Here is a 16,634-nt window from a genome sequence, read left to right on the forward strand (position 1 = left end):
TTGTTGTTTGTCTGGAAATATCTTAATTTCTCTCTCATTTTGAAGGATAGTTTTGCCAGACACATAATCCTTGGTGTCAAATATGACTTTCCATTACCTTTTGACTTTCATGGTTTCTGGTAAGAAATTAGCTTTTAATAGTTTACTGAGAGTCTTAACATAGGCAGCTCATTTCTCTTATTGCTTGCAAGTTTCTTACTTTGTCTTTCAGCTGTTCGATGATAATATGTTTTGGAATGGATGTATTTGAATATATGTTACTTTCAGTTATTAAACTTAAGATTTTTTAGGTTTATGTAAGTGCTTTGCTCAGTTGCCCAGTTGTGTCCAACTCTTTGCGGCTCCATGAACTGTAGCCTGCCAGGCTCCTCTGTCCCAGTTTTTCATCATATTTGGGCACATTTTTGGTAATTATTTTTTCAGATATGCTTTCGTGCTCTCTCTTCGTCTTTTTCTTGCTGGTGTTCTCATAATGCATACATCACCTTACATTATGGTATCTCACAGGCCCCTTAGGTTGTGTTCATTTTTCTTTATCCTTTGTTTCTTTTCTTTTTTTAATAATTTTGACAGATGTGTGCACATGTTTACTGCTAGCTCAACTCTGCTTTTGAAATTCTTTAATGTATTTTTTCTTTCAGTTATTGTAGTTTTCAGGTCTGGAACTTGCTTGGTTTCTTTTTATAATTTCTGTCTCTTTATTGATACTTTCCATTTGTTGTAACATTCACCTGGTTTCCTTTATCTCTTTCTCAATGGCTCATTTTAGCTCTCTGAGAACATTTTAGACAATTTATTTAACGTTTTTTTTTTCCCCAGTAAATCTGATGCCTTTGCTTCTGCTTGAACTATGTCTGCTATTTTCCTCTGTGCATAGGCCACACTTTGTTTCTTTGCATCTGTTCCCCTGCTGTTGTAACTAGATAGAGGAATTATGAGGAAATTACAGATCTATATATTCATTAACATAGATTTTAAAATATTAATACTTAGCAAATATTATAGTCAAATAGTATGATTTTTTAAAAAGATTAGATACTATGATACTTTAAAACACCCAGGAAAGAATTTATCCCATGAAAGCAAAAATAGTTCACCAATCAGTGTTAAGTACACTTATTCAATTATTGAATAAAGGATAAAAAATGTATGATTATTTCAGTAGACAAGGAAAAAGCATTGATAAGATCCAACAACCATTCATGATATCAAACTGAGAATATAAGGGCGCCCCATCAATTTAGGAAACTAAGATAAAGTTTAATTTGAAAAAGACTGAACGCTTCCCCTGTAATATCATGAATAGTGCAGGAATGATGGCTTTTCTCACTACTTCTATTCAAATTCATACTGAAGATTCTAGCTTCTGCAGTAACTTAAGAGAAATAATGACAGAATAGAAAGGGAAAAGTAAAACTGTTTCCTGATGATATGATCATTTATGCAAAAAGTCCTAAGGAATGTAGAAAAATACAACTAGCAATAGCGAATTTGTCACGGTTGCAGTCTATATCATCAATGTAAATAGTAAGTTGTTTCTAAAAATCAAATTAAGAAAAATATTCCTTTTGTAATAGCATTAAAAAATTAAATAATTAGGAAAAGTGTGTGTAGCAAAGGAATAATAAGACCTGTGAATCTAAAACTACAGGACATTTCTGTAAAAAATTGATCATGACCTAAATAAGTGGAATGATACAGTTAAGAATTGGAGGACTGACCCTCTTAAAATGACAGTTCTCTCAAAACCCTATAGATTTCTCACAGTCCCAATCTAAATACCAGATTTTTCTTTTGGAAGTTAGCAAGTTTATTATAATACACATATGGAAATACATGAACATATGTTGGCCAAAAAATTTGGATAAGAATAATGTTGGTGGGTTTCTAATATTTGATTTCAAGGCTTATTTTATAGCTGCTTTATTCAGGAAAGTGTTGTTTCAGCATAAGAATGGACATAAAGATAACTAAAGTAGAATAGAATTCAGAAATAAATTAACAATATGGTTAATGTATATATTTTATTTCTTACAAAGTTTCCAGTGCAACTAAGTAAGTCTTTTCAACAATTGTTTTAAAATAATTAGATTTCCATGTGGGGAAAAAAGTGAACATCAGCCTGTAACATATACCAAACATGGAATTTAACCTGCAATGGAACAGAGACTTAATGTAAATGCCCAAAGGTGTAAAGTTTGAAAACCTTCAAAAACAGAGAAAATCTTTGAGTTCTTGTGGTGGATAAAAGTGTCTTGGGATAAATAGGTACAAATATAGGAGAAAAAAAGTAAATTCCTAGATACTAAAATTTTCTGCCTTTTGAATGATACTGTTAATAATGAAAAAAGGCTGTCCATCCAACTGGGAAAAATATTGGCAACCCATACAACTTAGAAAAGCTGTTAGTCGCTAAGTCGAATCCGACTCTTTGCAACACCATGGACTGTAGCTCCATAGGTTCCTCTGTCCATGGGATTCTCCAGGCAAGAATACTGGAGTGGGTTGCCATTCCCTTCTGCAGGGGATCTTCCCAACCCAGGGATTGAACCTGGGTCTCCTGCATTGCAGGCAGACTCTTTACCATCTGAGCCACAAGAGAAAGACTATCCAAAATATGTAAGGAGACCAGGAATCCAATAAGAAATGAGCAAACCGACAAGAAAGATGTTCAGTTTTATTATTCACCTCATAAAACAAAATCTTCTTTAATGAATGTAGTGTAAAAAACTTCAAAACATTCAGTATTGAAATTGGGGGCAGCAGAGTTGTTACTTTTTGTGGTGGTATGCCTGATGATTGAGGACTCTGAGGGCAGCTTCTGAGTTGCTGGTAATGTTCTGTTCCTAGATCTGAATTTTGGGTGCATGGGTGTGTTTTCTTTTTGAAATTTAGTTTTTATACTTAAATTACATACTCATATGCAGTAGATTATATTTCAGTAAAAATGTTTCCGCCAAATGAATACGATTCTGAGAAGCAGAAACAATCCATGAACCATGTGTAACTATATTTGTGAAATTCTAATTAAAACTAGGGTGAAAATGCCAGTAAGATTATGTCTGAGAATGCTAAATGTTAATGAGGAAGTGGAGCCATACAAACACTAATCTACTGATGACATCATATAATGTCTTATAAACACTTGTGAAAACATATTGATAGTACTTAAGTGAATATATAAAATTCCACTCTGATATATACACGATAGAAAATCTTGCATTTGAGCCCATGTGTTAAATGATGGTTATACTGGTAATGTGAGTAAAAGCAAAAATCTAAACCACACAAGTATTTGCCAACATTGTAATGGACAAATAACCAGTGGTTTATATTCATCAATGTATAGCAGTAAGAATGAGTAAAGTATCAATATGGATAAAATTTAAAGAATATTTTGTTGAAACAGTGTCACAGGAAAATGTATGCAATATTATTGCCTCTTTCTGAGTTTAGAAAGAAACAGGTTAAATAATATTTTACTTATAAAATCAGTCATAGAAGGTTAAAAACAAGTAAATAAATCAATTTTAGGGAATGTGATCAAGAAAGTAGCACATAAGATGCTTCTAGGTAATTATCTGGTACTATTTTGGTTTTTGGCCTGGATGGAAGATTCAGGGGTATCTTTTATTATTATCATTTTCAAATGAATTATATTTTTTTTGTATGCTCTACTTGGCTCAGGACAGTAGAAAAGTAATTTAGTAAAATATCTTTAAAAAATTAAAAATAAAAGTACAGGCTCCCTAACCACAGAGGCTTTAAATTTTGAGACTTTGGTTGTTTCCTGTGGATGCCATAGAGGTGGCTTCCTTTATTTAGTAAGATGTTAAGATATATCTATGATTTCTTCCTATACGAAGTCTGTCAACAAGGAAATGATTGTAACAGTTGTGAAATTTATATTTAGCCTTAAATTGTAAAAGCACTTCTTTAAATTTACATTTACAAATTTTCTAGTTCAGACTGGAATTTTTCCAGTTAATTCAGATTTATGTGTGTGTGTGTTTGTTGTCACAGTCGTCCTAGAACTTACAATAAAAGTCTATGTACCAGTTGAGAGTGAATTAACTTTTCTTCCAGGTTCAAAGATCCACTTCTTTGGGAACATCACAGATGTCACAGAAGAAATTTCCTCTTTTGGAAATTCCATGTGTTGAAGATGGTAAAATGAAGCTACTTTAGGAAATTTTCCTTGTTATAAATAGATTATAAAAATAATTTTCATTTGGAGACCACATAAACAATTTCAGGCAATAGTAGATATGCATGTTATCTAGAAAATTTCACTTAAATTACTTTTGCAGTGGGATTTTCTGGGGAGAGTAACATGGAAGCATATGCACTACCATGTGTAAAATAGGTAACCAAAAGGAATTTGACGTATGACGCAGGGAACTCAAACTGGGGCTGTGTAACAATGTAGAGGGGTGGGAAGGGTGGGAGGGAGGTTAAAGACCAAGAGGACACATGTATACCTATGGCTGACTCATGTTGATGTGTGCCAGAGGCCAACACAATATTGTGAAGAAATTTTCCTTCAATTAAAAATAAGCTTCAAAAAACAATTGAATCCCATAGTAACAAGGACCACTAGTAAGTTTTAATATTCTCTATCCTATTGTGATCTAAAAGAACCCATGAAAGTTTGTGTCTAATTTATAATCTGTTACTTAGCTTTTGGAGATCTTCATTATAGTAATTTTTTTTTTAACTTTTCACATTTTATTTTCACTTATTAAAGGAAAATAATCAAGCCTTAATATATACATTCACCTATGAAGACTTGTAAATATTTTGTTATGAAATACAGGTTTTTTTGGCCACATTGGAAAGAAAAATAAATATATTTTACTATTTTTAAGAGTTTAAAAATTGCTAAATGTTAAATAACAGAAATTGCCATGTTGATCCTCAGTTTTCTAGAGAATGTTTACCTTTCTCTGTAGTGATCAGGCTTGGTGGGAAGGGGAAGGAAATGTTTTTGTGAGATCATCTATCCTTAAATTCAATTTTATAGTTTTAGGGATATAGTAGATGGTTTTAGTTTCTCTTAAACCTTCTTTTAATAGTTTGACTGGATTTTGGACCCTTTAAAGTATGTTTAAAAATTTTATTATCATATATATGGCTAAATAGTTGTCCATATGTGAAATAGTGCTTAATCTTAGTTTCTCTGTTTAAACTGCAGGGCCTGCCCCCTGCTTTTACTGTTTCAGAGTTTGTAATTAAGTTCTGTTTTGCTCTCCAGACAGAGTGAGCATATTAGTATGTTCCTTTGAGTATTCATCATGTAGGTAGTAATTGGCCTTGGCATTTGCTATAAAATTTTCTTTGGCAGTTTTTAGACTATTGATTTTAAAGATGCCTATTCTAAAGATTGCATTTTGTAATTTTTGATACATTTTGTCATTAAGAATTTATTTTTGCAGCTATAATCTCTATATTCTTTTCTTTTTATTTTGATGTTGCAGTTTTTTGAAAACTGACGTTTCAGTTTTTTGAAGAAGTGTTGTAGTGTTCATATTTATTTCAGATAAATTATTAAAATTTTATTATTAAATCAGTCCTGTAGATTATTGACTTAAAAAATGTTCTGTGGTATTTAGATTCAGATGAGGAGTTTTTTGATGCACCGTGTAGTCCGTTGGAAGAGCCTCTTCAATCACCATCTAGAATTAAAAGTCCTCAACAGAAAAATCTTCAGAAACCAGATTGTTTTAAAAATATGATTGAGTATAAAATAAGATTTGAAGTGCCAGAGGTATGCCTTATATGTACCGTAGTAAAATTAATATGGCTTATTTAAATTTTGGTCATTTCTGCTATTCACAGATTATTTATATAGTCTTATTACTAATAGACATTGTTTTAATCCTATTTAAGCTCAATCCAGATGTTACTTTGTGATTCTCTTTCCCCTTTGAAGATTAATTTCCTTAATAATTAAAGATTTGGCCACCCTCACCTTCTGGGAGGGACCACATTCTGTCTGTGGAAAGTTTAAATAAATCCTCTTTCACTTAAAAAAATAATTAAGAGTTTATATGTATTATTACTATTCAGTATATATTTATTGAAAATAATTTGCCTAGTGCATGTCTTTTATATGTATAAGAACCTCCTAAATTGAAATCTATATCATTTATATCATATGTATACCTCATATATCCATATATGGCCACCATCTGCATAAATATTTTTGTGTGTGTGTTAGATAGTTGTTTCTTTTTTCTTTCTTTTCTAGGTTTTGATTCAGTTCTGTCACCTTGTTGGAGACTGTGAACTACCCGTGGTAGAAATTAATGTCTTAGGATTGGGCACAGATATTGAGCTTAGAACATTTGATTTGAAAGCAAATGCCTTTTTGAAAGAGGTCTGCTTAAAATGTCCAGATTATTTTGGTAAGTATCTCTGTTTTTAAAAATAATTTAGTTCAGTTCAGTCGCTTAGTTGTGTCCGACTCCTTGCGACCCCATGGACTGCAGCACGCCAGGCCTCCCTGTCCATCGCCAACTCTTGAAATTTACTCAAATCCATGTCCATTGAGTCAGTGATGCCATCCAACCATCTTATCCTTTGTCGTCCCCTTCTCCTGCCTTTAGTCTTTCCCAGCATCAGGGTCTTTTCAAATGAGTCAGTTCTTCACATCAGGTGGCCAAAGTATTGGAGTTTCAGCTTCAACATCAGTCCTTCCAATGAGTATTCAGGACTGATTTTCTTTAGGATGGGCTGGTTGGATCTCATTGCAGTTGAAGGGATTCTCAAGAGTCTTCTCCAACACCACATTTCAAAAGCATCAGTTCTTCAGCGCTCAGCTTTCCAACTCTCACATCCATACATGACTCCTGGAAAAACCATAGCTTTGACTAGACAGACTTTGTTGGCAAAGTAACAGACTTTTGTTGTCTCTGCTTTTTAATATGCTATCTAGGTTGGTCATAACTTTCCTTCCAAGGAGTAAGCGTCTTTTAATTTCATGGCTGCAATCACCATCTGCAGTGATTTTGGAGCCCCAAAAAATAAAGTCTGTCACTGTTTGCACTGTTTCCCCATCTGTTTGCCATGAAGTGATGGGACCAGATGCTGTGATCTTAGTTTTCTGAATGTTGAGCTTTAAGCCAACTTTTTCACTCTCCTCTTTCATTTTCATTAAGAGGCTCTTTAGTTCTTTATTTTCTGCCATAAGGGTGGTGTCACCTGCATATCTGAGATTAATTAAAAAATTAATTTTAATATTTGATTAGCTTCTAGATATAAATTCTCTAGACATTTAGTCAGTACATTTGATATTATCAAAGACATATTATGAGTTAGTCTTCAACTTTCATATTATACTTTGATCTAAGGAGTAGGCTAGAGGGATATGAAGATAACTTTTTTCATTAAGAAAAATGGTGAAATTTAAATCTACTTAATGAATACTAAAATACTGAAATAGTTTTCTATTGATATTACAACAGTTTACCACAAATTTATTAAATTTGTGTAACTGAGATGTCTGACAAGTCTCAACAGGCAAAAGTCAAGCTATCAACAGGACTTCTGTTTTGGAGGCTATAGGGGAAGATCTGTTTTCTTCTTCATTCAGGTGTTGGCAGGACATCAGTTTTATCTGATTTGAGTCCATTTTCTTACTGCTTATAAGGTGTGGATTGGGCTTAGCTCCTACAGGCCTCTCTGAATCGTTGCGAATAATTTTTTGTATTCCAGAACCATTGGGTGTTAGGTCCTTCTTATGTTGTAGTCTCGCTAACCTTTTCTTCCACTCTAAAAACTAAGGTAATTAAGATTGGGTGCATCTGGATAAGCAGAGATCATTTCCCCTTAATCTTGACCTTAATCACCTCTGTAATGTTACATTTACCATATGAGATAACATATTCTCAGATTTGGGGGAATTAGAGCATGGATATTTCATTTAATTTCAAGTGTTTTTAACTCTTCCTTCAAGATTTCTTTTTTGAGTCATGTGTTATTTAGAAATGTGTTATTTATTTTCCAAATATTTTGGAATTTTCCAACTAATTTTCTGTTACTGATTTCTGTTTTCATTCTTATGTGGTCTGAAGGCAGACATTGTATGATTTCTGTTTTTAAAAGTTGCTAAGCTGTGTTCTGTGGCTCAGAATGTGGTTGATCTTGGTAAATATTCCATGTGAGCTTAAGAAGAATGAATATTATGCTCTTGTTGGATGAAGTAGTCTCTAGACATCCATTACCTCCAGTTATTTGATGGTGTTACCGAGCTGAATTGTGTCCTTACTGATATATTATATATATATATATATATATATAATATATATATATTTTATATATATTTTTTTCATTTCTGATAGAAGAGTATGAAGGGTTCTAATAAGGTAGTGGGTTCATCTGTTTCTCTTTGCATTATGATCATTTTTTCCTTTCTATTGTTCAATAAGTACACCTTAAGGATTGTTGTATTCTCATGGAAAATTGACTGCTTTATCATTATTTAATGCCTTTCTTTATCCCTTACAACTTTTGCTTGCCTTGAAGTCTGCTCTGTCTGAAAATTAACATAGCTATCCTTGCTTTCTTCCTTTTAGTGTTAGCATAATATGGTTTTCAACATCTGTTTACTTTGAAACTATATGTACTTTTGTATTTAAAGTGGGTTTTTAAGCAGACAGTATAAACTTGGGTCTTTTTTTTTATTATTCATGTTGGAAATTGGGTCTTTTTTAATTTTTAAAGTTAAAAAAATTTTTTTGGAGGGGGAGATGGGCATGGCCTTGTGGCTTTTAGGATGTTAGTTCCCTGACCAGGGATCAAACCTGGGCCCTGGCAGTGAAAGTGTTGAGTCCTAACCACTGGACTGTCAGGAAATTCCCTTTTGATTGTTGTTTTCTTTTTTTTAATGTTTATAAGTTATTTAATTTTTATTTCATTTTTTTAAAATTTTATTTTTAAACTTTACAATATTGTATTAGTTCTGCCAAATATCGAAATGAATCCACCACAGGTATACATGTGTTCCCCATCCTGAACCCTCCTCCCTCCTCCCTCCCCATACCCTCCCTCTGGGTCGTCCCAGTGCACCAGCCCCAAGCATCCAGTATCATGCATCGAACCTGGACTGGCGACTCGTTTCATACATGATATTATACATGTTTCAATGCCATTCTCCCAGATCTTCCCACCCTCTCCCTCTAAATGGAAGCTATCCTGTGAAATCTTTTGAACTCATTTAGGAGTCCCCCCCTCCCCCACCCCACTACCACCCTGTGGTGAACTGATACTAAAATAAGGGAGTTAAAAACTTAAGCTGAACTCTCTGTGGGAATAAGAAAGGTGAAGAATATGCTCATATACATATCAAGGATTTGAAAGTGTCAACTTCTCTGGGAACTCATTCTTAGACAAAAAATGTCTGTTAACTGTTATAACGAAACTTCCCCTTTTCTGTGAGCCCTGGATTAAATGTGATCTCTGTATGTTGGGAAGCAGATTAAGTATTGTGGCCTGAAAACTTAGTTATTGGAAATGATTTACACAGTTTTAGTTCCATACACTACACTTATTCTGTGGCCCTTCAGAACTCGTATCTGGTGAATTGTGTTATGATTATCTCTTCCTGAAAAAATTATCATACATGCAAGAAACAGAATTCTGCCTTATTATGCTTTTTACATCAAGAAAGTTTGCTCTGACAGTTGAAAAGAAAAATGAGCCAACTTGATAGTGCTTTGCAGTAATCCAGAAGTATTACAAAAGTTGTTAATATTTGTTTTTTATAATTTTTTGTTTCCCTAAGAGCAAAGGGTAAGATAACCCTTGCATACATAATACAGGATATACAACTAACAGTTCCCGTATTTGTGTAATACATTTGCTTATGTTTTCTTAGAAAGAGTAGGAAGAAGTGAATACAATATTTCTTACACAAAGTAAATAATCAGTAAATAGTTGTTCAGTGAATGAATGAATGTGTGAAAAAGTGAGGACTTTTTTAAGGATTGAAATGTGATTAGCATCTGCAGTAGAAGGCTAGCTTAAATACTAATGAACTTAAATCTGGAAGGTTCTGTGGAAATACACTGTATTTTTTCCCTCATGAGTAGTATGACTGGTTTGTACTCCTATCTTCCAGTATCTTGTTATTGATTTCAAAGGCATAAGTAATTTGCTAATGATGGTTTTAAAGACTTGACACAAAATACTCTTCTTCAGCAGTTTCCTTGATTATTTTCTTAGATTTTAAGCAGAAGCTACAATATAATTTGTAAAGACTGATAATATGGTACTCAAGTTTATTTTAATCTAAACTAATACACATAACAGCTTATTTCTCATCAACTATCTGATGTTTTTTGTATACAGTCGTTTTTAGAGATTCTGACTATTTCTGTGATTCAGGACCAGAATCGCTTCATGTCCTTTCATTGTTCCTCATAAACATTGTTTTCTCTATCTGATTGCTACTTTTTCTTACTTAACTTCCTATCTAAGTTTAGAAAGGTAAGATAATCTTTTGTAGTGTGGCATAAGAAAAGGGAATCATAAGATGGAATTACATTTGTAGATTTTAAAATAAAGGAAGAAAGACCACCTGATTTGAGTAATACAGAGATCAGAGTTCAGAACTAATACAGGAAATACTTCTTTTCCAATTCTATAATTGTTAATATTTCCTGCATTTATTTCCTATTAGTTTTTCTATGAAAGAATAATTTGAGAAATTATTTTTAGATGAAAACAAGAAACCAGTTTATTTGATTACAACACTGGATAACACAATGGAAGATCTCTTAACACTGGAATATGTGAAGGTAAGTACTTTGATTTACATACTTGCTATGGTAAGCAAGTGGTGCTAGTGGTAAAGAACCTGCCTGCCAGTGCAGGAGACTTAAGAGATATTGGTTCGATCCCTGAGTCAGGAAGATGGCCTGGAGGAGGGCGTGGCAACCCCCTCCAGTGTTCTTGCCTGGAGAATCCCGTGGACAGAGGAGCCTGGCGGGCTACCGTCCATGGGATGGCACAGAGTCGGACGCGACTGAAGCAACTTACCTCGCATGCAAGCGTGGTGAGGATACTGTTGAGATATTTAAATCAAGTTTTATAAGTTCAGAAATACTCAGTTTAATCTCCATCCCGATGTGATCACTGTAACTCCTAAAACTTTAAGATGTTTTATTTTGTCATCCTCTATTAGATAACTTGTGGTTTATAAACACTTAATGTATCAGGACAATAAGCAGCCCACTTTCTAAGTAGATATGACCTGCAGTTTGACTGTTTATCCCCATCAGGGAATCTACAGACTTTTTAATCTTGATGGAATTTGTTGTGGTATACTATAAAAGATGAAGCTTTCACTTGATTTCCCACGATAGTCTGAAGTTACCTAATTTTCCTGCTGTCAGTGGCTCCATTCCTTTTCTGTTGACTTGTGATAACCAAGTCATCATTTATTAAATATTTATGTGTACTGTCATCTACATATGATTTCGCCTTTGTTTTCACTGACCTGTTTTTATATAAGTGCCACATTATTTTAATAATTATAGTACTTTATAGTAAGAATAATGTTCAGTAAGCATTATATAACTTTAAAGACCATTTTTTACTACTATTGTTGCAGTTTTTAGTGTTTGTATTGTTTATGAATTAAACAACTTTTATCAATATAAAAATGTTTCAGATCTAAATATAGCACAGAATATTTGATACCTGATGGATCATTCTGTCAGAATTTTAACATTCAGGAAGATTTGGGAAGGACCTTACAGAGTTGTGGATGATTAAATGATTGTCCTCTACGTGTGATAATATCTAAATTTCCACTCTTTTTTGGTGGGAATTTTTTTCTTTTTTTAAATTTACTTTTTAGTTGGAAGAAAATTGCTTTACAATGTTGTAATGGTTTCTGTCATACAACACCACAAACCAGCCATAATTATACATTTATCACCTCCCTCTTGAGCCTGCCTCCCCTCCCACCATCCCACCCCTCTCAGTCCTCACAGAATGCCTGGCTGGGCTCCGTGTGTTATATAGCAGCTTCACACAGCTGTCTGTTTTGCACAGGGTAGTGTATATATGTCTGTGCTACTTTCTCCATTTGTCCCACTCTTTCCTTCCCCGACTGTCTGCAAGTCCATTCTCTATATCTGCATGTCCATTCCTTCCCTGAAGATAGATTCATCAGTATCATTTTTCTAGATTCCATATATATGCATTAATATATGATATTTGTTTTTTTTCTTTCTGACTTCACTCTGTATAACAGGCTCTAGGTTCATCCACCTCACTAGAACTGACTCACATTCGTTCTTTTTTTTTATGACAAATATTTCATTATATGGGCTTCCCTGGTGCAGCTCAGAGGTTAAAGCATCTGCCTGGAATTCAGGAGACCCAGGTTCCATCCCTGAGTTGGGAAGATCCCCTGGAGAAGGAAATGGCACCCCACTCCAGTACTCTTGCCTGGAGAATCCCATGGAGGGAGGAGCCTGGTAGGCTACCGTCCATGGGGTCGCAAAGAGTCAGACACGACTGAGCAACTTCACTTCACTCTTCACCGTATCTTCTTTATCTAGATTTCTACTCTTGGTAATAAGATAGTATGTAGCATTTATTGAATACTTGCTCTAAACTTACCAAGTTTCTTTTGTTCTGTTGAAGCAGTTCTTTAATTATATGTATGTAAATAGCTCAAAAAATTATATAACTGTGTAGTAGGACCATTTTGTAATTGTATGTGCAGTTGTGTTCCTGTGATAATCTAACAGATTTGTATTTCTCACTTTGTGTAGGCTGAAAATAATTTACCCGCAACAATATTGAAGAATGCTTATAACAGTGTTGTGCAACTGATAAAGGTATAAGTGAATAATAATTTATTTTTCAGTTAGATACTGTATTTCTAAGCAAATATATTATAAAAATTGTAACTGGAACTGTAAGATCCTTGAGGATAAAAATTGACTATTATAAATTGTATCCTTTATACCACAAAGAACATAGAACTGGCAAACAAATATTTGTTGTGTTACTAAAATCAGTTTTGTTCCTTAGGTGAATTTTTCCTCTTTGGATATTCATTTACATACTGAAGCACTTTTGAATACAATAAATTATTTTAATAATATCCTTCCATATTTGGAGGAAAAACCAGCCCCAGTGCATGTTGTGGAGACTGAAGACAAAGAGGAGGTTGTTAAAAAAATACGTATGTTTCTTTAAAATTCAACTTCAAATTTTTACCAAGTAGATCAATAAATTTTGGTTCTTGGCTTATTATTAACTTATGATACTGACTTCAGAATTCTGTTGCCTAGATTAATATCTGGAAAGATTCATTATGTACCAAGTTAATTTTAAAAAATATTAGTAAAGTGATAATTGCTGAAGAAAGTAGCTTCTATTTATCTAGTCATTCATTTTAGTTGACTCTGTCCATGGGATTCTCCAGGCAAGAATAAGTGGGTTGCCATGCCCTTCTCCAGGGAATCTTCCTGACCCAGGGATCAAATCTGCACCTCTTCCATCTCCTGCATTGGCAGGCGGGTTCTTGACCACTAGTGCCATCTGAAAATTATAAATTTAATATAGTTAGATTTCATTAATTTAAAACCCTAATTCTGGGAAAAATTGAAGCAAGGAGGAGAAGGGGTTGACAGAGGATGAGGTGATTGGATGGCATCACCAACTGAATGGACATTAGTTTGCACAAACTCCAGCAGATGATGAAGGAAAGGGAAACCTGGCGTGCTGCAGTTCATGGGGTCTCAAAGAGTCAGAAACGACTGAATGACTGAACAAAAAAATATTATTTTAGATTAGAAACATAGAACTAACAAAATTATAATAATATGAGTATATATTTTTAAACCAAGTGCTATTTTTAAGCAGTCAAAAGTTATAAGTTAGATAATAACAAGTATCACTTTGTTATCAGTAAATTGCCAAAGACTGATTTTACAGCTATGACTTAGTTTCACATATTATTCTCATCTAGAACTATTCTGTTTTGTCTCTTTGTCTACATTTGTTTGACTTTGGTTTCATTGGATTTGATTTTTTTTTAGAATTCATAACTTAGTAGGTAACATATTATTGCTTGCTTTCAATTGGCAAATCAGATGTTCCTCTAGTATTTGCATTATTGTTGTGATTTCAGTTACTTTATAAGTGTAGTAAGATAACTACTAAAAATTTTGTCTTATGTTTTACAATATGAGTTTCTTTTTGCAGCTTTAAAATCATCCAAGAATGAAGATACTATTACCTTGCAGATTTTAGCAGAATTATCATGTTTACAGATCTTTATTCAAGATCAGAAACGTACCATTTCCGAAATTAAGATAGAAGGTAACAGGATTTGATAAAAAGTGAATTCAGAACTACTAAATGAAGGAAAAGGAATTGAATGATTCTTTTTTCCCCTTAGGGCTTGATTGTGAAATCATTATGAGGCCATCAGTGACTGAAACAAATGCAAAGCTAAGGAATATAATTGTCCTGGATTCTGATATAACAGCTGTATACAAAAAGGTATGAACTTGTTTCTATTTTTTTTTTAAGGATTATAAAAGTTATATTTATTCACGATGCTACATTTATTGCATTCCCTTAGAAAAAATGGAGAACTATTTATGTACCCAATTTGCACATATAAAACTTTATACAAATTATGTGTAGCACATAAAGGCCTCTGGTACAGCTAAAATCCTGACACTACAATTTGGGTAATCCTGCTTCAGGGTCTCCAGTTTATCAAGTCTGTCCATAGAAAATAAAAACTGGAATTAAGTCATTCTTGCTGTTCACACTTAGAAATTATTTTAAATATAATAAAATAAAATTTTCAATTACTCTAAAACCCAAAAAATGTTAAACCGGAAGGGGATACATTTTGTTACCAATTGAACTTGTTTCTATTAATTAACATTATTAAATATAGTTGTCCTTTAAGATTAGTCATCAGTTCAGTTCAGTCGCTCAGTTGTGTCTGACTTTTTGCGAACCCATGAACCGCAGCACACCAGGCCTCCTTGTCCATCACCAACTCCCGGAGTCCTCCCAAACCCATGTCCATTGAGTCAGTGATGCAATCCAACCATCTCATCCTCTGTCGTCCCCTTCTCCTCTTGCTCTCAATCTTTCCCAGCATCAGGGTCTTTTCAAATGAGTCAGCTCTTCGCATCAGGTGGCCAAAGTATTGGAGTTTCAGCTTAAACATCAGTCCTTCCAATGAACACCCAGGACTGATTGATCTCCTTTAGGATGGACTGGTTGGATCTCCTTGCAGTCCAAGAGACTCTCAAGAGTCTTCTCCAACACCACAGTTCAAGAGCATCAATTCTTTTGCGCTCAGCTTTCTTTATAGTCCAACTCTCATATCCTTATATGACCACGGAAAAAACCATAGCCTTAACTAGATGGAACTTTGTTGACAAAGTAATGTCTCTGCTTTGAATATGCTATCTAGGTTGATCATAACTTTCCTTCCAAGGAGTAAGCATCTTTTAATTTCATGGCTGCAGTCACCGTCTGCAGTGATTTTGGAACCCAAAAAAATAAAGTCTGTCACTGTTTCCACTGTTTCCCATCTATCTGCCATGAAGTGATGGGACCGGATGCAGTGATCTTAGTTTTCTGAATGTTGAGCTTTAAGCCAACTTTTTCACTCTCCACTTTCACCTTCATCAAGAGGCTCTTTAGTTCTTCTTCACTTTCTGCCATAAAGGTGGTGTCATCTGCATATCTGAGGTTATTGATATTTCTCTGGGCAATCTAAATTCCAGCTTGTGTTTCCTCCAGCCCAGCGTTTCTCATGATGTACTCTGCATGTAAGTTAAATAAGCAGGGTGACAGTATACAGCCTTGACATACTCCTTTTCCTATTTGGAACCAGTCTGTTGTTCCAAGTCCAGTTCTAACTGTTGCTTCCTGACCTGCATATAGGTTTCTCAAGAGGCAGGTCAGGTGGTCTGGTATTCCTATCTCTTTCAGACTTTTCTACAGTTTATTGTGATCCACACAGTCAAAGGGTTTGGCATAGTCAATAAAGCAGAAATAGATGTTTTTCTGGAACTGTCTTAGTTTTTCAATGATCCAAAAGACCTGTACTTTTTTTCCCTCTATAATTTTATTTGTATGCATGTTTAAGGTTAAAAATCCAATTTTAAAAAAGCTACAAAATGAAGTTTCTCACTCTACCCCCATTTTCCTTTCCTTTTTTGTTAACTTTGATTCCAGCGTATATTGTTATTTATTCATTGTTCTATTGATATTTGGTTTCTGTTCTTTTGTTTTATGAGCATTGCTTCTGTAACTAGTCTTATACATGTCTCCTGGTATATTCTTGGACATATCTCATGTAAGCATTTCCAGAGAGTCATGTACTCCCAGGAGCAGTGGAAGAGAGATCTGGTATTTTATTTCCATCCCAGTGCTCGAAATTGTTGTGTTATGTTTTTTGAAGATCTGGAGTATATAATATGGTGTTTTCAGTTTGTATTTTTCTTACCAGTAATGAAGTTGCATATTTTTCATATATTTATAGACTATTTATGTTTGCTTTTCTATGAAATGTCTGTTAAACCCAGGTGCCAGCAAACTTTTTCTGTAAATAGCCAGCTTGTAAGTCTTTTAGG

The 16,634-nt window shown here is 34.0% G+C and overlaps 1 protein-coding gene across 3 annotated transcripts in view; it reads left to right on the forward strand.

Moving 5' to 3' along the window:
• The window catches only part of VPS13A (vacuolar protein sorting 13 homolog A), a 276,459-nt gene that overhangs the window by 111,449 nt on the left and 148,376 nt on the right, over nt 1–16,634 (forward strand). For all 3 annotated transcript variants that reach the window (XM_027549517.1, XM_027549516.1, XM_027549515.1), the window contains exons 24-31: nt 4,087–4,168; nt 5,613–5,767; nt 6,251–6,407; nt 10,720–10,799; nt 12,789–12,854; nt 13,051–13,204; nt 14,230–14,346; nt 14,426–14,529. In XM_027549517.1, the coding sequence (XP_027405318.1) occupies nt 4,087–4,168; nt 5,613–5,767; nt 6,251–6,407; nt 10,720–10,799; nt 12,789–12,854; nt 13,051–13,204; nt 14,230–14,346; nt 14,426–14,529 (915 nt within the window). The remainder of the gene's footprint in view (nt 1–4,086; nt 4,169–5,612; nt 5,768–6,250; nt 6,408–10,719; nt 10,800–12,788; nt 12,855–13,050; nt 13,205–14,229; nt 14,347–14,425; nt 14,530–16,634) is intronic.

The sequence above is a fragment of the Bos indicus x Bos taurus genome, chromosome 8 (genome assembly GCF_003369695.1).
Source record: "Bos indicus x Bos taurus breed Angus x Brahman F1 hybrid chromosome 8, Bos_hybrid_MaternalHap_v2.0, whole genome shotgun sequence".
Taxonomy (NCBI): domain Eukaryota; kingdom Metazoa; phylum Chordata; class Mammalia; order Artiodactyla; family Bovidae; genus Bos; species Bos indicus x Bos taurus.